At 33.9% G+C, this 23,276-nt stretch overlaps 2 protein-coding genes across 2 annotated transcripts in view; both read right to left on the bottom strand.

Annotated features, from left to right (window-relative positions):
- The window catches only part of LOC147839576 (uncharacterized), an 846,284-nt gene that overhangs the window by 195,607 nt on the left and 627,401 nt on the right, over positions 1-23,276 (bottom strand). The gene's annotated exons all lie outside the window — the stretch shown is intronic.
- On the bottom strand, positions 17,854-23,108 carry edn2 (endothelin 2). Its single transcript, NM_001045185.1, is given in 5 exon segments — positions 17,854-19,118; positions 20,313-20,405; positions 21,137-21,250; positions 21,719-21,872; positions 22,977-23,108. Coding segments are annotated over 5 exon segments (495 nt in total). The 5' UTR covers positions 23,038-23,108; the 3' UTR covers positions 17,854-19,045.

The following is a 23,276-nucleotide window of genomic DNA, read 5'->3' on the forward strand; positions in this document are numbered from 1 at the left end:
CTTCATGAATTAATCTAGTTATCACAAGAGTTATACTCTGGGTGAGTATATATTTAAGGAATAGTAAACAATTTGCTATTTGTGGAAATAAATATGAAAGCAGATAAATATATGTACATACATACGTATATACAAATATAAACGTAAATGTTGGTGTACCACAGGAATCGATCTTAGATTTAAAACTGTTTATAACTTACATTAATGACATCTGCAGAGTATCAAATGTATAAAAATATATGAATGATGATACAATTGTTTTCTGTTTAAGGGACATATTTTACTGCAAACCTTCAAAATAGAAATTATCGAATTAAAACGACAATACAATACAAAGTAATCCCTTAGGTAGATTTGAACGTTGACAACAAAGTATTGAAAGAGTATGTAAAATGCAATTTCTTGACACTTTTCTAACGCTTTTTAGACCACAATATTTGCTGGAAACAAAAAAAAAAAAAAAAAAAAAAAACTGGCAAAGACCATAGTAATAATGATATTTGTCAACAAATTAGCGTATTTTTTTATTTCAAATCCTCTCTGCATCTCGAGTCCAGCAGAAAAGCCCTTCACACAGAGGTAAGCAGTCAGCTGGTAAGTGCGAAACGCGGAACGACATCACACCACCCCGTAGCATTCATTTAAAAAATGAAATGCAGCCATATGTAGCTCCGGCTACATAATTCGCGGTCTCCAAATTCACCCATGGGACTGTGTTTTCAGAATGAGCCTGAAAATGTTCCAAAGCGCCCTTTGGAAAGAAGGATTTTGAAAAATGCAGCTGTTGGACACTTTTGGCCATCATCCTTTGAGCAAGAAATTTGTTTGGTGTCACACACTGCACTCTATTCGGAAGGGGTCATTCCTATGCTCTGATTTTTTCAGAGATACCCTGTCTTTGATTAGGGTTGAAGCTAAACTCTGCAGGACACCTGCCCTCCAGGACCGAGTTTGCCCATCCTTAGGCCCTGTTTACACTAATCTGCATCCACACCAGCGCTTCACCCAGCGTTTCTGAACAACTCTGCGTCTACATTAAATCGGAGCACCCGGTGAAAACCCATGAGAACACAGAGAGAACATGCAAACTCAATACAGAAATGCCAATTGGTCCAGCCTAGACTTGAACCAGTGACCTTCTTGCTGTGAGGCAACAGTGCTAACCACTGAGCCATCTGTAAATCTTTGTAACTTTGGATATTTGAATAAAGACTGCTGTGAGCACAGTAAGGAAACCATATTTTGCCCAAAAAGTTTCTGATAAATCTTCACTTTTAGAGCTGAGACCCAAGTAATCAATTTAAGAAGTAACACACAGAAGCCAGCTGTAATTTTGCTGAATTATATATATATATATATATATATATATATATATATATATATATATATATATATATATATATATATAATACAATATTTCTGAAATATTTGCAAACAAGATTATGAGACATTATATTATATTATATTATATTATATTATATTATTAAGATTATATTACATTATGATACATATTTGTACAAGTGAATCCCTGTGAGTTAAAAGTACTGTGATAATGGTACTAAACATTGATTTCGGTGTGTGTGATTAATGTTCTGCTTTCACTTTGTGGAATAAAGGGATGAAAGATATGATATTAAAATGAAAGACACATTTTTTTCCACACATGCACAGAACGTGCAATCTTATTAGTTGGCTGCTGTCCATGCGGTGTGTGTTCATGTGCAGCTTTTTGGTCGAGACAAGACCAACCAACAGCAAGAGTTGAGTTTTGTCTGTGCTAGTTGTTTGGTGTTGGCTTGGTTTGTCCTGACCCTTACATGTAGATCTCCTGTTGTAGATAACATCCCCCAAACCCATTGGAACAACTTCCTCCTCTAGTTTTTACTGACTTCTTTTCACATTTTATGTCGAGTTTTTCCCCTGTTTAATGGTAAACATAATGCTTTCCATCTGACCAAAGTAAATGAAACCTGCTTTCATCACTAAAGTGATATTAACAAGTTATTGCATGAAAATGAACAACAAAATGGAGCTTTGTGTCAAAAGTTAAACCACTGAAGTCACATGGAATGCTTTGGCAATGTTTCTGGTTCTTTTTGTGGACTTTGAACATCTAAAGACTGTTGCTGATATAGAGAATAAGTGTGTTCTCGGATTACATCCAAAATATCTTGAATTGTGTCCCTAAGATAAAAAAAGTTCTCAGGCGATTGAAAAGACATGAGGGAGAGTAACATATTTTGAATGAACTAATCACTTAAGGATCCATTATGCCTTTTTTTTACAAGATGTATTATTCAACTTTGGTGTCTCTAGAAGATGTCTGTGAAATTTCAACTTAAAATATCCATCAGATCGTTTATTAAACCCTGTTGAAAATATCATCTTTTCTTTCTGTGCTTACATTCCATCATTCCACATCATGTCATAGTTCACTTACAGGCAACTATGGCAAGTATGGAAAACCCCACAATACTTCCTGAGAAGAATGGCTATCTGTGATCACTTGCAGATCTGTGACCGATTTAGAAACCTGTGCTACCTGTAACAGAAGACATTACAAGAAATCAGTTAACATATTCTTCTGGTTAAGCATGACCTTTTAGGAAGCAATTAATGTTTAACTTGTTGATGTTACATGAAAATTATGCCACCAAATAGCTTTTTGATTAATATTGTTGTCACATAAAGGTCAAGTCCTAGCTTAGCCACAAGGACTTCCTCTTTTAAGTTAATTTTCTCTTCAGAGTAGTATGGGTTTTCTCCTACTGTAGATTTCTGGTTTCCTACAAAATTCAAATATTGGGGTAAAAAAAATACACTTTTTTGTGAAAAGGTCTTGTAGTGAGTGAGATGGGGCCGAGAGCCATGAGGGTTTTAGGAGTGCTGAGAAGGAGAGCAAGTGTTCAGGAGTTAACCTGAGCGGGGGAGAAGCCTGTTTGTCTGCTGCAGGGTGCTGGGAAGGCTAGAGGCTGACTCAGGGCCTACTCACACTATACCATCCGTACCGTGCCCAGGCCCGTTTCCCGGATTGTCTGAGAAGTGTGAGTGCGCTGAATCGGGCTCAAGCACGGTTGACTTGGCCGGCCCTGGCCCGGTTGGAAGAGGTGGGCCTGAGCACGGTTCACTTGGGCTTTGGCGCGGTACGCTTGTAGTGTGAGCGCAAAACGCGCCAAAGCCCGAAACTGAAATCGAGACGTGACTTTTAAGGGACTTTCATATGGATTTATTAATTTATTAATTAATTATTACTGTTCAGTGAACGCAAAGTGCCGTAGTTTATTAAAGACGCAAACCCCTCACTGCACGACAGCTGCGCACCTTCAGCAAACCTCCTCATTCCTGCAGCACAAGGGCTTTATGATTGTTTATGAGCGCCAAAAGTGGCAGATCTGTTCAGCGAAATATCTGACTGCGTGTCACCGCATCCCTAAGGACTGTTTGGGGAAATATTTGACTGCATGTCACTGCATATCAAACGACTGAAACGATATAACTAGAGAAATCCCCACTGTGCTGCTGAGTGAGAGCGCTTCTCACTGAACAGCACAGCAGCGATGATGTAAGCGTGCCGAGGCCCGATTGTGGTGTGAGAGCGGGCCGTCGGGGGAGACAGGAGAGGGGATAAGCGTGCTTTGGCCCGGTTCAAGGCAACTGTACCTAGTGTGAGTACGGCCTAAGGAGCGGTCTGCCTGCTTTAAGTCTCCCTGCATGGGGAGGAGCAGGAGACGCAAGGCTCACCACCAATGGGGAAAGAGCCTGGAGCCATCCCAGCAAAGGCTGGGGAAGTCGAATCATAAATCGAACCATAATTTTGTTTTTCTTTTCCTTCTCTCTGCTCTTTGTCTCTCCTCAGTCTTCCATCTCCTATTCCCCTGCCCCATATCCTAGGTCTTGCAGGTGTTGTGAATTTTCCTGATGTGATCTTTAATAAAGTGTGTACTGTAATTGTAAATGTTAAAGTTCATCTAAGCTTTGAATGTCAAAATGCACGTTAAAGGGAGTTGTCTTGGGAAAAAAAAAGTCTAAAAAGTGAGCAGTAATTTCTATCATACTTTCTGCCCAAATCTACAAAGGTCTACATTTCCTAAACCCAACGAGTTTTATCGATTGAACTGCACACCCACTTACTTCCCTAAACCCTACCAATGATTTACAAAAGCCATCCAGAAAAAGAAAAGCCCTCTTCTGATTTTTACCACGTTTTCAGATTTTACCACATTCTCACCAAGTTATCCACTTGTTCAATTTATTTTTTGGGTTTTGATTTTGTCTTACCTGATTTCTGCAACCGCTCTTCCTTGGACTTGAACCCCATCGTCATCGTGGTCAACTTCTCTCTGCTTCTCAAGTCTGCAGACGTACATGACGAGCTAACCGGACAAGCTGGTTGCAGCGGGAAAGCCCTCCACACGGAGGTAAGTGGTCAGCTGGTAAGCATAAAATGCGGAACCCTATCATACCGCCCCATAGAATTTGTTTAAAAAATGAAATGCAGCCATGCGTACCTCCGGCTATATAATTCACAGTCTCCAGAAATGTCCATAGGACTAGGTTTTCAGAATGAGCCTGTGTTGTGAAATGTTGTTCGAAACCAAAGTGCTCAAAGCTGGTCACTTCAAAGAGCCCTACGGAAAGAAGGATTTTGGAAAATGCAGCAGTTGGACACTTTTGGCCATCATCCTTTGAGCAAGAAAGTTGTTTGGGTTCACACACTGCACTCTATTCGAAAGGGGTCATTCCAATGCTCTAATTTCTTCAGAGGTACCCTGTCTTTGATCAGGGTTGAAGCTAAACTCTGCAGGACACCGGCCCTTCAGGACCGAGTTTGCCCATTCTTAGATTAGACCAGGTATGTCAAACTCAATTCCCGGAGGGCCGCAGCTCTGCACAGTTTACTTACAAACTTGATCCAACACACTTACATGTAGGTTTTAAACAAGCCTGAAGGACTCAATTAGTTTGATCAGTTGTGTTTAATTAGGGTTAGAACTAAACTGTGCAGGGCTTTGAGTTTGAGGAATTGAGTTTGACATCCCTGGTTTAGACCAGTAATTGTCATAGTCCAGGTGTGTAGGTGAAACAAAAGAGAGAATCCAAATGCAGCTAAAAGGGGTTTTAATTAGAGTCCAAGAACATAATCAGAACAAAACAAACCAAGCACACTCAGACATCACAGGGGTAACAACAGGAGCACAAACACATGAAATTAAACATAACAATTAAACATTAAAACGACAAGGGTAAGTATATATATATATATATATATATATATATATATATATATATATATATATATATATATATATATATATATTTATTTATTTATTTATTTATTTATTTATTTTCATTTTTGGGTGAACTGACACTTTAACATGTCCTCCTAATTTTTAAGCAAGACTAATCAATCAATCAATCAATCAATCAATCAATCAATTTATATATATATATATATATATATATATATATATATATATATATATATATATATATATATATATATATATATGTTCTTCAATTACTTTATTGATATATAATGGGACACTTTAATAACAATAATTTTGTTAAACATTTTATTTTCAATCCATATACTGTACATAAATGTGTCTATTGGAACCACAGATCCCAGTAAATATCCTTTATTTTAATGAGTGTAGGTGTGGGTGTGACTGAAGGATTAGATTCGCCCTGGGGTGTTTCTCTGCCTACACTGGGATAGGCTCCAACATCATTTTAACAACAAACGGATGATATTAGTTTGTTGCTGGTTTTGTTAGATATAAAATCATGTTTGTAACTTTTTTTTCCCTTTTTTATTTATGCAAGTTCCTTCCATTTTAACTTGGTTGTTTTATGTATAACATTTGAAAGAAGATGTACAGAGACAGTAGTACATCAGTAGCACAAATGTAGGCTGGGATGTACATGAGCTATCAGAGAGTATTTTAAGACTAAGTTAATAAGACCATTTTCAATATGATATTTAAGTCTCACTGTATGAGTACATGAACATGTCATTTAATCTTCGGAACTGCTTTGCAAGTGACTTTAACATAGATCATACCATGTTAAGGTCACACTTTATATTGATGGTTCCTTTGTTGAATATGAGTTACATTGCATCTATGCCATCTAAGTCCAATTAGATTATAAGTAGACTGTTGGGTTGGGGTTAGGGTTTGTGTAAGTTGACATGTACTCGCTAAGTTTCTTAGTCAGTTAAATGTCTGTTGAAGAAACAGTATCAACAGATATTAAGCAGTCTGCTAATACTCAAAAGGACCATCTAAATAAAGTGTTTAGAGATGGCTTACGAATGCTAAATTAATTCCAGTCCAGATTAATTGAATAATTTTTAATTTACAGTCTAGAAAAATTAATTTTAAATTATATATATATATATATATATATATATATATATATATATATATATATATATATATATAGCAACAACAGCATTTGGGGGTGATAAAAATAAAATAAAATTGAAACTTAATAAACTGTTCCCTACGGCATATAATGTGGAGTATATTTTAAGCTATTTATAAAGCAATGTCTTTTACTTTTTAACAAGCTGAATGCAATTGAGTTAATGGTAATTAAGTGCCATTAAGAGTTCTTTAAAATTGATTTAAGAAGTATTTGTTTGATTTATGCTCTGCATGCGTCTGTTGTGTGACATGTTATGGCTCAAAATCCATAGGATTTACTGTCAAATTTACCTTCATCACTTTTGGTGCCAGCCCTTCTCTATAACAGGTGGAAGAAAAAAGTGTGACATTGTTTATAAAGAAAGAGAGCAACACCTCACTAAGTAACATGAAAGCTGTTTTATGAGCTTTTACATTAGTTTATGGTGCTTTATTTATAGAAAGGTGTTATCTTTGATCTCTGTGTGACTTGAGTCACTTGTATTTTAAAGACCTGCTTCTGTAGAATTTCTCAGTCACTCATTTATAGTGAAATCCTCTTTATTACTACCGCTTTGTTATCTGTCCTTTCTTTCGTGGATAAGCATATTCTGAGATCATGTCATGGAAAGCATGTTTGTGCTCCAGAACAACGCCCTTAAATGGGTCTGCTTACGTTTTTCTCCATTTAATTATGACTATAGCTATAGAGAAAACATCAGTCCAGCTCTGTCCACCCATCTGAGTGTTTAGGTGTGTATTTATTTGATATTCATCTCCTTGGCAACTAAAACATTTCCTAAATATCTCAACAGAAATGCCAACGCTTCAGAAGCTCGTGGAACAAACCGGTGACCTGAAATAAGAGGATAATAGAGCCAAAGTACACAACACCCACACCCCAACAGCACAACACCAGTCAATCAGTCTCAATTATATTATATAATAGTGACTTAATTTATATCTACACATCATATTTATGTACACTGCTTTTGTGAAAAAGAGGTGTGCTTAATTGAACTGAATGTGCAGTTGTATTGTTCTGCAAATCTTCGTAAATGTTTCTAAAAAGCTATTTATGTAGGTCGTCTACTATTATCATTTATTTCAAACGATGTGTACTTAAAGGCATAGCTCACCTAAATATCAGAATTTTGTCATCATTTACTCACACTCAACTTGTTACAAACCTGTTTGAATTTCTTTCTTCTGTTGAACAGAAATGAAGATATAATGAAGACTGTTGGAAACCAGCCCCTATTAGCTTCCAAAGTATTTTCGTTTCTACTTTTGTTCCTACTACTTGTTTTGTGTTCAACAGAAGAAAAAAAATGCAAATGTTTAAAACCACTTGAGTGGGAGTTATTGAAACATTTGGGTCAATTGTCTTTTTTAAAACATGAATTTTCATTCTTAACACCCTTGAGTGTTAAAAATGAGTAAAAGTACACTTTAAAAACAAATACTGTACTTTTGTATTCTTTTTAAATTCTTATTTTTAAGAATAGTTTGCTGTGTTTTAAGTGAAGTTTCACAAACTAATTTCGAGAGGAGCATGTGATATGATTAAGCACAACTGGCTTCTCCTCTGTAATCAGTAATAATCCAATCACAGTGATCCAAGCTTACTATAAATCAGGGTTGTCTAAACCTGGTCCTGGAGGGCCAGTGTTCTGCAGATTTTAGTTTCAACTTGCCTCAACACACCTGCAAGGATGTTTCTAGAAAGCCTAGTAAGAGCTTGATTGGCTAGCCCAGGTGTGTCTGATTGGGCTTGGAATTAAACTTTGCAGGACACCGGCCCTCCAGGACTGAGTTTGGACACAACTGTTATAAATGGATTGTTTTCCCCATACTGCTCTATTTTTGTTTTGGAAGAATCCCCCCTTCCACCCCATCTTCTCCTTTTCCTCCCTTTTCTAAGGGATCCTACCTGATCTCGGATCCCCTTAAATGTTTATTGACCAGGTGGGAGCCTTGGGCTCAAGTATCACTGAGCTCAGGGTTCTCTCCCGGGACAGCATGCCAAACCTGTAAACGCTAAGCATATCTAAGTGGGAACTATTGAAAGGACATATATTTTAATTTGCTGAATATATAAAAAAGAAATGTTTAATAATTCTACTTAATTCATTAAATTATGATTTAAAGGGCACATATTTTACCCCTTTTGCAAGATTTAAGATACATCTTTTTACTTTTTGTATTATAATATTATATGTTAGGCATCTATAGGGTCTGAAAGGATCCCAATTTTGATTCTCTGTATGTCCTGTACATGTGGTTAAATTGACAATAAAGCAGACTTTGACTTTGAAATGACTAGGGATTATAAACGACAATATAGTCAAACTACTTACTCAACAAACAATTAAGTTTATGAGAATGCATCATAATATCATAATAAAATAAAAGTTTTTAAAATCAAGCAGCATAATGAGCATAATGAGTTTATTAAATCTAAAACTTAATGGAAGTGAATGAGGCTGGAAGTCTAGAGACAGTAATGTTCCCATGCTTGCGCCTTTTTTCGTGTGAAAGAATGAGGTCAATTTTGTGTATGTAGACCTAAATACTTTGCTTTGACACTCTTAACAATTTATTATTTTTTTTTCTATTCAAATTTCTTTAGAAAATACTTGCTCTGTGCAATGCATTAAACAACTTGGTATTGGAACAATTATGTTATAGTTCTTAGTTGATTTGATTACTTCTATTGTCTGAGTTGTAATTCTGCTAAAGATGTTTTTCATCAACCTTCTAACACTAACAATCCATCTACTCTTCTTCAAGGTTAATATTTTTTTTTTCCATACAACACACAATTTTATGTGTGTCAACCATCGTCCAGAAATAGTCTACCAGTATAGCATCTGTTGTGTTTTGAATGCAACTATCTGTGCTTTTGTAGTTGAACACCTATCAAAAAAAGTGTGTTTGGCTTTGTGATGTGGGGAAGGAGTTGTATTTAGAAACACCAAGAAGGCAGAAACCTCTTATCCTTCTACAAAACACATAATATTTCCCTGAGGAAGCACTCTCTTACGTGACTCCCTTGAGAATTCCACTGTTCCTGATTCAAACAGACAATTGCCATAGTAATCCTTCTTTTTCCGACCTGCAGTATAACGACTTCCCTGAAAAACATGTTTGCTTCAGCCTTGTGTTTACCTGCTGTAGGAAGCAACTGCATCTGCAGTCCACAGCTGTATCTTCATGCACCTGCTCGCAGAAGACGTGACTCCCTGCATTCGCTTAATCCAGGCAGATTCCTCCGTCTCACACCAGGGGTCACTGGGTCTCCCACGATTCTCTGGTATGCGGATCAGGGTCACCCAGAGATGGTTATCGCTGTCAGCTTTGAATGAGAAATTAAGATAGTGATCCACGCAATTAAAGTGACAGATTTGACTGTTTACAGAGCTTGCTGAAGGATGTTTATAAAGAAGGTCTGAGCTTCTGCGGGGTTGAGAGTTTGTTTATCACTTTAGGCTATCTGCTGTACGTGTGCCACAACACAGGACTCACTGCGATCTGCATCTCCAGCTCTAATTCTCAAATATGCCTCAAGTCCAGACATGATACTGTCTGGGAACAGCAGACTTGTTTTGGGGTTCTAAGAAAGCAGACGGCTGGAGGTTGGCTAGCTCTATTGAAACCCTGGAGGCCCTGATGCACTCACAGTGCAAGTTCATTTGTCGACTTTCACCTTTTATAAGGTACAAAAAAACGGTGACTGAAATACATTTTTAGTGTTGTTCTTTTAGTAAACACCTCAATGATGCCAAAAGCTGTATGTATACAGGTTTCTGTACAACCACAAGAATGTACTTGCACAGGTTTCACTGCAGTTTCTAGATGGTGTTAACCCCAGGAGACCAATGACTTTCATTCTTTTCATAATAAAATATGATCCCGGAGCAGATTGTTAATAAATAAGCATTACTATTGTTCTATTGCTTTCACAATATAGACCTAGATGATGGTGGTATTTGCACTAACCTACTCTTGAGGTACTATTAGTAGCTTACAAATATGTACCTTTTGAAAATATGTACCAGTTTCATAAACAAGTCTTAACCCTCCTGTTGACTTATGGGTCAAAAATGAGACGGGCACCATCTTAACATTCTAAAATGACCACAACATTAAAAAAAAGAAGAAGAATTTTCTATTTTCATGGTTGTATACATTTAGGGTACTAAGTTGTCAGGGGTCATTTTTAGACAATAACAACTACTGGCACCATTTACTTAATATCCTTTTAATTTGATCAAAAAGTAGTGTTTCCCATTAATTAAACCTTGATAAAACACTGCATAGGGATGCGTGAAAACATTGATTTGTGATGAAGTTGAGGTTGACCTCTGAAGGTTCAAAAACGCTCTAAATTAAATTCTAAGACAGCAAAAAGAGTTAAGGATAGCCTTGGAGTAAAGGGCATGCTTGAGCTGTTTTAACTAACTATAACTTGCACAGACAAATCTTAAAATATGCCAGTGTTTTGCCTCAAAATGCACACCAGTAGTGAACTCTCCTGAGGCATTAAAAACAACAACATAAAATCCTTAACTTAAGTTGGGCCAAGTTCTTGCTATAAATAAAGCCCTGTTTGTGAAACTGGTTCTAAATATCAATCGTGCAAGTATAGGAAATTACATATTTTATAATGCATATACATAAAGAATATGTGATAGATTTTGTACGGTTTGCTTTAACATACTCTTAAATATTCATTCATGGTTTTTATTTTACTATTCACTTTTTTCAATGTAAATCATGGGAGTGATCTCTACAGGTGCACTAAGCAAAATTTGCCTATGTTCATATTTAAAAGCACCAAAACTACAAAAACAACAACAACAACAACAACAAAACAAACCTAAAGTGGACCTCGCCCCTTTTTTGATATTTCAACACACTGCAAGTTGTTTTGTGTGTCGGCTGACACTGTTGTCAGAAGCTTTTTTCTTTCTTTTTGTTACAAAGATTGCTTAGTGCACCATTAAACTGTAAACACTCAGTTATTAACATGTCCGCTCATGCAAACGTTTGACTGAGCTTTTAATTACTATTGCAATCTCCAAACAAACTTTATTTTGGCCTGACTTTCTTTTACAACTGTCAAGTTTGTTGCACTTGAATTATACCTGGAATTTCAACAGAATTTTTTTCCAAGACGTTCACAGTTCATTTGACTAGAAAGGCACAAGCTGACATATTAGACATTCTCAGTTTGTAGGAATCCACCTGTGAAACAGCAATGTTTCCTCTAGGATTTTTTACAGCTGTGGCGGCAGGCTTTTTTTACTCAGATCTACCAACTACCTGTGGCGTTATTTCAATGATAAATGTCGTGAGCACATTGTAATGTCTTACAATTCAAAATAGCATTTAAGTAATAGCCTACGAGCATGTGAATCTCTTTACTTGCGCGCCTATTTCTTTTGCTCGTGCGCAAAACTTCTTGCACACCCCCTTAAATATATGCTGCTCAAGCACAGATCTTCTTGGAAGAATGAAAATAGTGCGGCATACACTACCTGTCAAAAGTCTTGTCACCTATTCAAGTTTTAGGAACAATAATAATAAATAATAAATAAATAATAACTTGACTTCAGAGGTGGCTTACATGAAAGGCAAAGGCCTCAAGATTATGCTTATTTTACCAAAATAAAAATAAAAAATATCATTGATTTTTAGTTGTTTAATTTGGACAGTAAGTTTCGACTTTGCTTAAACAAAACCCTTGTCACTTAACAGAAATAATGTACAGTATAGAATATGCAGTCACAGTGCTGTGAAAAAATTATTAATATTATGTTTGACTCCCATGAGCTTAGACAACTGCATACATGTCTGCAATGACTCAAAAAAACTTATTAGTCACCTGGAATGTCAAAGAAAACGTTCTTGCAGGACTTCCAGGGTTGATCAAGATTCTTTGGATTCATCTTCAATGCCTTCATCCTTCATCTTACCCCTGACATGCTCAATAATGTTCATGTCTGGTGACTGGGCTGGCCAATCCTGGAGCACCTTGCCCTTCTTTGCTTTCAGGAACTTTGATGTGAAGGCTGAAGTACATTATGAGAAGGAGTGCTATCCTGCTGAAGAATTTGCCCTCTCCTGTGGTTTGTATGTAATAGGCAGCACAATTAGTCTTTATAGTGCAGGCTGTTGATGTTGTCATCCACTCTGCAGATCTCTTGCACGCCCCCATACTGAATGTAGTCCCAAACCATGATTTTTCCTTCACCAAACTTGACTGATATCTGTGAGAATCTTGTATCCATTTATGTCCTAATAGGTTTTCTGCAGTATCTGTGATGATTAGAATGCAGTTCAAGGTTATTAATTGGAAAAAAAAAACCTTCTACCACTTTTGCAAATGATCAACTAGAAGTCAAGTTATTATTTGTTGCTCTTACAATTGGGAATAACGACAAGACTTTTGTCAGGTAGTGTATTGTAACATGGCCATACAACAACTTAAAATGTAATTTAAACTACTATATAATTTTATAATGTATTAATACATGAATTTGTTAATATCATTTAATGTATCTGTGCTAACATGAACAGCTACAATAATTATTATTATTATTATTTTTTTTAACAAGGATAAATATATACTGTGACAAATCAACAGTAAAGTTTTCAGTCTCCTGTAAATGAATGCATGCAGATCTGTAGATACATGTGCACCTGCAGCCACTACTAATGGCCTGAACAGCACAGAAATGCTTAAAGGGCACAAAGGGAAAGATTAAAACAAAGCACACAGTGTTATGACAACCACAACAGTTTAGTCAGAAATCAGTTTCCGCTGTAGCCACAGCAGTTCCTCTGGCTGAGTGTTTTTCCATTTCTTCCCTACAGTAGTTTGTTAACTGCGTCTGAAGGAATGCGGCGGGAATGTGCAGACGACATCCTGTTTTTTCTTACACTTAGTCAGCTGTTTACTCTTAAAGAGCTGTGTGAGCACAAGGTGCTTTCATCTCCGCTGAAGAAAGAAAAAGAGACGGAGTGAGAAAATATACGCTGCACCATAATTTCTGACCTAGTTGTGCTTATGGTAAATGAATTCATGTTCCACTTAAATCTGCTGTGTTGCTTGGAGCCTGAATGTAATATAGGGGGAAATATATATGCCACAAATTAAGAATGTTTCTACTTTTTCACATTGTGGCCTTAGTAAAGTATTGTGTGCATGATTTACTTAAATGTGCAAAGTTGTGGCCTTATTATACACTCTTTTCTGTGTGGGGCTCTGTAGTAATGAAATATCATCAAGTCAAGTCAGGTTGGCTTTATTGTCATTTCAACAGTGCAGTAGTGCAGTAGTGAAATGAAACAATGTTCCTCCAGGACACAGGTGCTATCAAACAACATACATTGACAACATAACACAGGACTATACACTATTTAAAAGTTTAAAAGAATTTAAAAAAAGATAAGATAAGATAAACTAAAATAAAATAAAAATAGATAAAATAAGAATAAGAGCACAAAGAGTGGTGGAAATCTTTTTAAAAGTCAGACAAGTAAAAGACAATAATTACAGGTGTAATTTATAACTGCTATTTGTAATGTTAACACTTTGCCTTATAATATTTCATTTGTTATTGGAGTCAGTAACAATGACAAATACATTTATTACAGCATTTATTTATCTTCGTTAACGTTAATGATAATTTAGTTCATTTAGACAGTCATTGTTAGTTTTTTATTTTGTCAGCCCTCACACTGCATTAACTAATGTTAGCAAGCACAAATTGTAATAATTTGTTAGAAAATTTTGAAATATGATTATTAAATGCTGTAATGTAAGTATTGTAAAAATGCTGTGTAAATTTTACAAATTTAAGTGGATTGAACATAAAACAATGAAGTTGTCTCAAAACAAAAACACTCAACAACTGAGTTATTTGAGCTCATACTAAGTTTGAACAAAAAGCAAACATCATTTTTTCGAGTGTAATTCATGTTACTAAATACATGGACATAAACTAATGGGACCTTATTTAAACCTTACTTTCATTCATTTTTATTTTTTATTTTTTCAGCTTAGTTCCTTTATTTTAAATCTTTCTTTAAAAATTATTATTGTACACAGGCTTAACTAATGTTTTACATAAGATGATATACAGATAACCATACATGAACGTTATGTAAATTGTTTGTTTGTAAAAGTGTTTTTAAATTGTATTATTGGTTTTGTTATTTTGTGTCTCTATTTTTCAACGTTTTAAAGTATTCGTTTATTTATTTATTATTTACTTATTTTACTTGTTTGTTTGTTTTAGTTATGCCATTTAATTGTGTATATGTGTGTACAGTATATGTGTATATATATACATATAAAAGAAGTGTGTGGATGTGTGCTGTTTTGCACACTGTATTGTTGTTGTGTGTCTAGTTGATAGGAGGAATAAATGGAAAAAATCAATAAACATATTTGGACAAAAGAGATGATATACACATTTCAACAACTGATGCGTCTTAAACTGGAGGGAATTATATTGAAATATTATTGACTTGAAGTTGTTAATAAAACAATCATTATTAATGGCCATTTTACAGATATCATCATTCAAAATATAATCTTTAAATTAAAGTGTTAGTTGGATTTTGTAATAATTTCAGATTAAATGAATTTGCTCATCTGGAAAATTAAAGGGATAATTTACCCCCAAAATTAAAATTTACTCACTATTCACTCAGCCTCAAGTGGTTCCAAACCTTTTTTTTTTTTTTGTTAAACACACTCAAAAATAAAAATATCTTGAAGAATGTTAGAAACCGGAATTCATTGACATCCACAGTACTGTAAGAAAAACAAATACTAGCGGTCAAAGGCTAGCGGTTTACAAAATGTATCAAAATATTTTCTTTTGTGTTCAACAACTTTGTGACAAGCGAAGGATGAGAAAATGATTACATAGTTTTTATTGAACTATCGCCCTAACAAACTATTTCTGAGTGAAACTATAGTTACAGTTATCAGTGTAGTTACATTAGTCCATACTAACCCAGTTATCATGTAAAAAAGTGCAAACATTTTACATAAGAAATTTCATATAAGCCAAATTCTATAGATCAGCCCGCATAATGCGACTTTCCTCTGCATTACGGATACACTGAATGTTCCTTGGAATTTCAAAACCGCACATATTGAGTAAACATTTGGGCAGCTTGAATAGGGTGGCAGACAAAGAGACTGCACATCTTCACAAGATAAAATACCATCCCGGACAACTGTCAAACAATGCTTAAAAAAGAACCAACACAAATGTCTTGAGTCTCACTCATACATCCAACTCTTAAGACTAATATGAGAAGAATGTTGTGCACTTGTTTAAATGCACATGTGGAATTCTGAGTTTGTACGAATTAACAATTTTTATAAAGATAATAAAAAATAATAATCACCATTAAAAAAATGATAAATGATAACAAATATAACATAATTTATACTTTTTTATTTTATTGGCATATATATTACTGTATATTATTTTTCCATATGCTTTTACAGACAGTAAAATTGGCATACAACACACTTCAGAAAACAGATAAATGAGTATTTGCAACTGAAAGAGGATTGCTCATAATTTTACCACCGACAAGTGAACAGACCAAATAATGCATGCATTTATCTGTCATTAAGAGATTTCATTAGATTATATTTATGATAGATTTAAGTTGTGTAGGAGTGGCATTTTCTCTGGATTTTTAGTACTGGATTGGATTCAATACTATAATAAGTGATTAGTTTCTTTACTTAAAAAAAGGAGTAAACTCATTGCCTTAAAAGCACAAATCGACTTTGCTTAAAAAAGACAGAGATTAAACCTGTTGTACTAAAACTTGCAAGTGTTACATTACTTTTTTTGTTTTTTTATGCACATACTGTACACTGAAAAAAACAACTGATAATAAAACTTTTGTTACTGATAATGTTCAGTTAATGGTTATTATTTGCATTATAGGAAGTTGATCTCTGTCGACTTTTGATGTTGAAAATTCCAGTCTGCGGTTTAACAAAATGACTTTCATTGACATTTTAGAATATTATAACAATAGACTGTATAAGAAAGAACATTCTTTCTTACAGAAAAAGTGTTTTCCCCCTTACTGATTTATTATTTTCCTTGCATATTTGTCACACTTTAGTGTTTAAGATCATTTACCAAATTTAAGTATTAGTCAATAATAACACAAGTAAACATATTTTAGATTTTTTTATAATAAAAACAGCTAAATACAGTACAAAACTAAATTGCCATGTGAGAAAAAGTATTTGCTTCCTAAATCTAATAACTGATAAGGCCTCCCAGCATTTTTGATAACATGCATTGAGTCTGTTACAGTGCTATGGAGAAATTTTAGCCCACCAATCATTGAAGAATTGTTATAATTCCAGCCTGATCTCTCAAGGAAACATAACTCTTTTACGTTTTGTCAGTTTAGTGGCTAATTATGAATTCGAGTTAATATGAAAATGTACAACTTTTAATAGAAAGAGTGGCACCCAACTGCTGGAATTGTGTCCAAAACCCAAAATATGTCTTTAGGGTATAAGCAAATGGTACAAAAATGTACCTATGAGATTGTATATATTCATGATAATTAGCACTAGATCAACTAGATAATTAGCACTAGATCAAGTTCCACATTGGAACTTTTTCGAGTATAAACCGCCTCTTTAAGGTCATGCCACAGAATCTCAATTGGATTCAGGTCAGTCTTCATTTATTTTTTCAGCCATTAAGAAGTGGACTTGCTTTTGTTTTGGATCATTGTACAAGTCTTAATAACACATGTCATTCAGTAGGACCCAAGATTCTTTCAGCTTGAGATCATTAACCAATGGCTGGACATTCTACTTCCGGATATTTTGGTAAACAGCAGAATTCATGGTTCCATTTATTACAAGTCTTACAGGTCCTTTGTAGTTTTGGATTTTGTTTTTCCTCAGTAATAGAAACAGTAATAATATCTAAATAATATCTAAATAATATATATATATATATATATATATATATATATATATATATATATATATATATATATATATATATATATATATATATATATTAATTATAAACTATGGACACTTCAAACTATTAAAAATGTCCATTATAGTCCACCATTTCAATATCAAAAAGAGTTGGAAGAAAAAGTTAAGGTTCCATAATGCAATCAGAAACACCCCCAAACGCACAAAACTGTTAATTTGTGGATACTATTTTGGATACTACAGTGTAGTTCATTTATTTAATAATTATAAGACAATGGGTTTCTTCCTTTTTTAATAAGTCAACTAACAGTTTTAAAAAGAGTGAGTCTACACATTTTTTTTTTTCTGTGAGAAAAGTTTTAACTATTGCTATTTGCAGTGAATGTAATACAAAAAAAAATATGAAAACAGACTACTATGTTATTTGAAAGTATATATTTGTTTATTAAAAGATACAGCAATACAAAAATAGATTTCATTAAATAAATTAAATAGACAACAACAACAAAACGGATGCAAGCATTTTTAACATTTGAACATTCAAGTATCTGTGAAGTAGTTTTCCTTTTCTTCTTCTAGAAAACATGAACATGTGCAGCATATTAACATATATTTTGCAGTAGTCAAACTTCAGTAGTCAATAGTATGTAAAATAAGCATACATTTAAATATATTCCATTTAATATGGAAAGGGAATTCAGTAGCACTACAGTCTTTTACATTATGAGTGACCAGACAGTAACAGCCGGTTTGTACTTTTAGAAAAACAATAACAGCATTTTTTGGCAAGCTTTGAGCTATTGAAACTTGCTGGTATCTGAACAATAAAAAAACAGCCTATTGGAAGTATGCAATAAATACTTCCGCCTTCACTCAAGGAAAAATGAGGGGAAAACATGGAGGAAAGAAGGAGTCATAAAAAAGAAAACACATAAACATTCCTCATGGCTACATCTTGCATTTTTCATTTTGTATAAACACAAATCTGATCGCAGAAATGATAAAACTAAACTCCAAATAAAAGTAAAATAAATAAATACATATATATCAATAAATAAATAAATAAACAAATAAATAATAGTATTTATCTCTGATACAGAGGAAAACTTTAATAATGTGTGTTTTTTTCTGTGCCCTTGTTACAGTTTACAGTAATTTAAGTACTAATATTAACTAACAATGTATACTGGGTTATGACTTGATTTGAGGTTATTTCATCTAATTATGCATAAATAATGTGTAACAAGAACACAAAAATAATGTTTTACTGAACATTTGGTGTCAAAAAAAGAGATTAGGCTTTCAGGAAGCCTTTCTGAGCTAAATGTTAACTCACTCATCTGGCATATGCCACCATTTCACTGGTGTGGAAGAGGAACTGTTCTTCTATTCACCATATAAATCATCTTTGCACTTTAGCGAACAGTGGTTTCGGCTCCAGCTCAACTGAAGTATCTGAAGGTTTGTGCCTCAGTGGTTCAGTTCATCTTGATGTCTGAGAATCCGCCATGCTTTTGTCCACCTCTCAAGAGGCAGATCCTCTTCATCCAGGATTGATTTTGTTCAGAAGCTCACTTCTACAGTCATTTCTCTTCTTTCTCTTTTGCTCTCTCTAGCTGATCCTGGATTTCTTCTTGGGTGAAGCAAAACGTGAAGCTGTCATGAGGTTGTCTTTTACCACCCTCCTGCAAACAGAAATGACACAATATTTAGTCCCAAAGCTAGACACAACTATTATGTGATATAGACATTAAAGGGATAGTTCACCCAAAAATAAAAACTTTACTCACTAATTAAATAATAAATGTTATAGTATTTTTAGGAGATGGTAAATTTTGCACTAATTGTTGTACTTATTTTGTAAATTAATAAGGTGTTAAATTATAATAATGCAGTAATTATGATACAGTTACTACTTAACCACTTTTGATTGTTGGGCTGACAATTTTTTTTAATAAATGAAGTGAAACACTAAAAGTGCATAGAAGAGTTATAAATGTAAAAAATGATGGAATTGGTCTTTGTTGAGACAATCAATTACGCTAACTTTTTAGCTTTACAAATTTAAGTGGATTGAAATAAAATAAAACAATTATGTTGGCCCCCCAAAAACCCCCAAATGTCATTTGTATAAAAACAAGTGATTGTATATATATATATATATATATATATATATATATATATATATATATATATATATATATATATATATATATATATATATATATATATATATATATATATATATAGTTGAAGTCAGAATTATTAGAATAATTTTGTTATAGAATAATTTGCCTAATTACCCTAACCTGCCTATTCACCTTATTAACCTAGTTAAGCCTTTAAATGTTACTTTAAGCTGTATAGAAGTGTCTTGAAAAATATCAAGTAAAATATTATTTACTGTCATCATGGCAAAGATAAAATAAATCAGTTATTAGAAATTGTTTTTTTTTAAAACTATTATGCATAGAAATGTGCTGAAACAATCTTTCCTCCATTAAACAGAAATTGGGAAAAAAATAAACAGGGGCACTAATCCGCTTGTTAAGTTATATATATATATAAAGTTTACTTTTGAAGATGATTGCTTTTAGCTTTTAGGAATATGTAATTGTCATGTTAGATTAATAATTTACTCCAAAAAATATATATATAAAAAATAGTTTTTTTTTTTGGATGGAGAGCTTAATTATTTTATATTCAATCCACTTACAATTAAAAAAAAAAATTAAGTCAACTTAATTAATTTGCATTTGGACAACATGTAGGGATTATGTGCATTTTTACAGTGTTTTAATTGGACAAAAAGTTGTCTTCCAGATTTGAGGTCTTAAAAAATAAATTAATTAAAAAATGTTGTTTTTAGTAAGATTTACCTGAGCGACAACAGCAGATGATCACTAGTTTTGTCCTTGTGATCTGATTGGTTATCAAGTTGAGTCACAAACTCCATATCTGGATCTTCAGAACTGCAGACAAAATTTGACAATACGTTTATATACAAAATTCACCAGTAATAATCTGCTCATCCAAATGTGTCTAAACGGTAACACTTTATTTTGATGGTCTATTTGAGTATTATAAGACTGTCTGCTTAATATCTGTTGATACTGCTCCAACAGACATTTATCTGACTATAAGAAACTTTGTAAGCATGTCAACTTACACTAACCCTAACCCTAACCTAATTAGTTGCAATGTAACCAAATTCAACAAATGGACCATTAAAAAAGTGTGACCATCTAAACTTTCACTCCTGATTGCAGATACATTAATAAACATATTTCTTTCATATAACCTCAATGGTTTGCTCTTGCAAACTCAGGAGCAAAAAAAAAATATATATATATATATAATAAAAATCCATATATTTTACTCTACACACATACACACTCATAAAACAGACACAAGCTAATATCTTACTTGAACAACCACAGGAATGCAACCATCACCCAAAATAGCTGTTCTTTGATTTTAGGACCTGCATGGTTTAAAACTACTCTAGCCAATAGACAGTTTCTCTTTCTCTCCCTTTTTCCCCTTTCATCTCAGAGATGAGGATGCTTGGTAAAACCCCCCACACAAGCTACCCGGATCTCCACACGTCACACATGAATGCTTACGGAATTTGCGACAGACAAAATGACACGTATCAGTTTGATTTGATCTTCAGGGTGGAGCGGGAAGAGTCTGAGCTCACCTGGTGTGACAGAAACTGGAGCAGGTACGATCGGTGGGATTCGCACATTCACATCTATCAGTGGAACGCCGGCGACGGGACAGAGGACTCCCAAGACCAAACGGGGTGATCTTACTGTTGTACAAAGGAAATAACAAAGATGTGTTAATGACAAAATCCAAACAACATATTAAATGCATAGTTCACCCAAAAATGAGAAATTTCCACATTATTTGCTCAATCTCAAGTGGCTATAAACTTTTATGAGTTTCTTCTTCTTGTCTTCTTAATTTTTTGAAGAAAGCTGAAAAACTGTAATCATTAACTTCTGTAGTATTTGGAATTGGAAGCCAATGTTTGTAGGTTTTCAGGTTTCTTCAGACTATTTTCTATCATATTCAACAGAAGAAATGCTTTCAAGCAGGTTTGGAACAAATGAAGGGAGATTAAATGATGTCAGAAATTTCAGTTTCGGATAAACTTGTTTCATTTCCAAATGAAACCTTTCAAACTTGTACCACTTACCAATAAGTTTAAAATATGGGTCAGTGTGAATTATAGTATTTTTCTTTTAAATCAACTGGACTTTAGAGAAACACTTACTTTGGTGTGTTGACCCAGATGATGTCCAAGTGGCAGAAATAGATGCACTCATTGTCTAACCAGCTACTACAGGAACAGCGTTTGGTGCGGACCCGTTTGTGAGCAGGTGGATTGCTAGATGCTTCAGGTTGTTTAGACAGTGGATATCCAAACCCTAGGAAACAGAACATCTGTGATGAAACATGTTCTCAAAATGATTTTTGCTAACCTAAACTATATTTCTTGTGCTGGAATCTACATTTGCCAACTTTATTGACATTTTATATGAATAAATCAATCTGTAAAAATCTGTGATTGAAACCTCTGTTATTTTTACAAGTGAGACCGTTTGCTGTTTGTTTTGCATAGACTTCTTTGAGTGTCATATTTTTTCTAAATTTTGCTTTTAAATTTTTTAAAGATTTTATATTTATAGATTTTATAATATATATATATATATATATATATATATATATATATATATATATATATATATATATATATATATATATATATATATATATATATATATACATATATATACACACAATGTATATATACAGCCTTATGTTTTACAATATAGAGTGGTGTATAATATTAATATTGTATGTCAATTTACGGTAATATGTCATTTATTTTAATGTATATACAGATACCACAGTGTAGAGTGGCTTATCTATTCTATATACATCTATGTTAAGTCTTTGATTTTATTTCCCATTTACTCTGATAAATACACAAACACTACAGTTGCAAATACAATATAAACATTACTTACATAGATATGAGGCTGAGTAATAACCGTCACACTTATCTGTCAAGATAATATGCCATAAGTGATTCTTTTGTGGTTTAAGTTTTGGCAGAGGTCCACTTTTGGGGTCATGTAGTACAAGATAACGCAAGCAATTATTTGCAGATAGAGCCTTTTTCTATTAAAAAATACATTTGAATAATTTAAAGAATGACAGAAACTGTCTTTTTATTTTGATCGCTGGAAAGCGTATAATAAGTGTGAAACTAAAAAAATCTAAGATAAGCAAACTTCATTTGTCTTTAAGTCTCCACTTGATTTGTCTCTATGCCATCAGGCTAAAATAAATAAAACATAAAATGTTTGTGTAACTTCTCAAAACGAAACAATGCATAATTACCCCCCCACAACATAAAACACACATTCTGTGGAAACTGAAAGCAGTTCATACATGTATAAGCCACACTAGAAGACAGAACACAGAATTTTCTTTCAAATAATTAAATAAACAAGCAGGTGTCTTACCTTGCTGCAGGACACATAGTGTAGCTAAGACCAAAAGCGCAGTCTGAAGTGTAAAAGCCATTGTAGAGTTTCACACGCCTGTTAAATCCAGTTGAGTGATGCTGTACAGTTAGTGTCTACAGTGAGAGACTGACAGGTGCTTGTGTTCAACTCAACCTGCCCGCCTTCCATTTATCCTCTCATAAGCTCCGCCCACTCCATATTACACAATAGTGACTCCCACAGCGAGTCCAGACATTCCAGTCTCTGGATTGGTTCCAGGGATGAGGAATGAAAAAAAGGTAAATGGAACAGACAGTG

The sequence above is a fragment of the Danio rerio genome, chromosome 19 (genome assembly GCF_052040795.2).
Source record: "Danio rerio strain M-AB ecotype USA chromosome 19, GRCz13ab, whole genome shotgun sequence".
Lineage (NCBI taxonomy): Eukaryota > Metazoa > Chordata > Actinopteri > Cypriniformes > Danionidae > Danio > Danio rerio.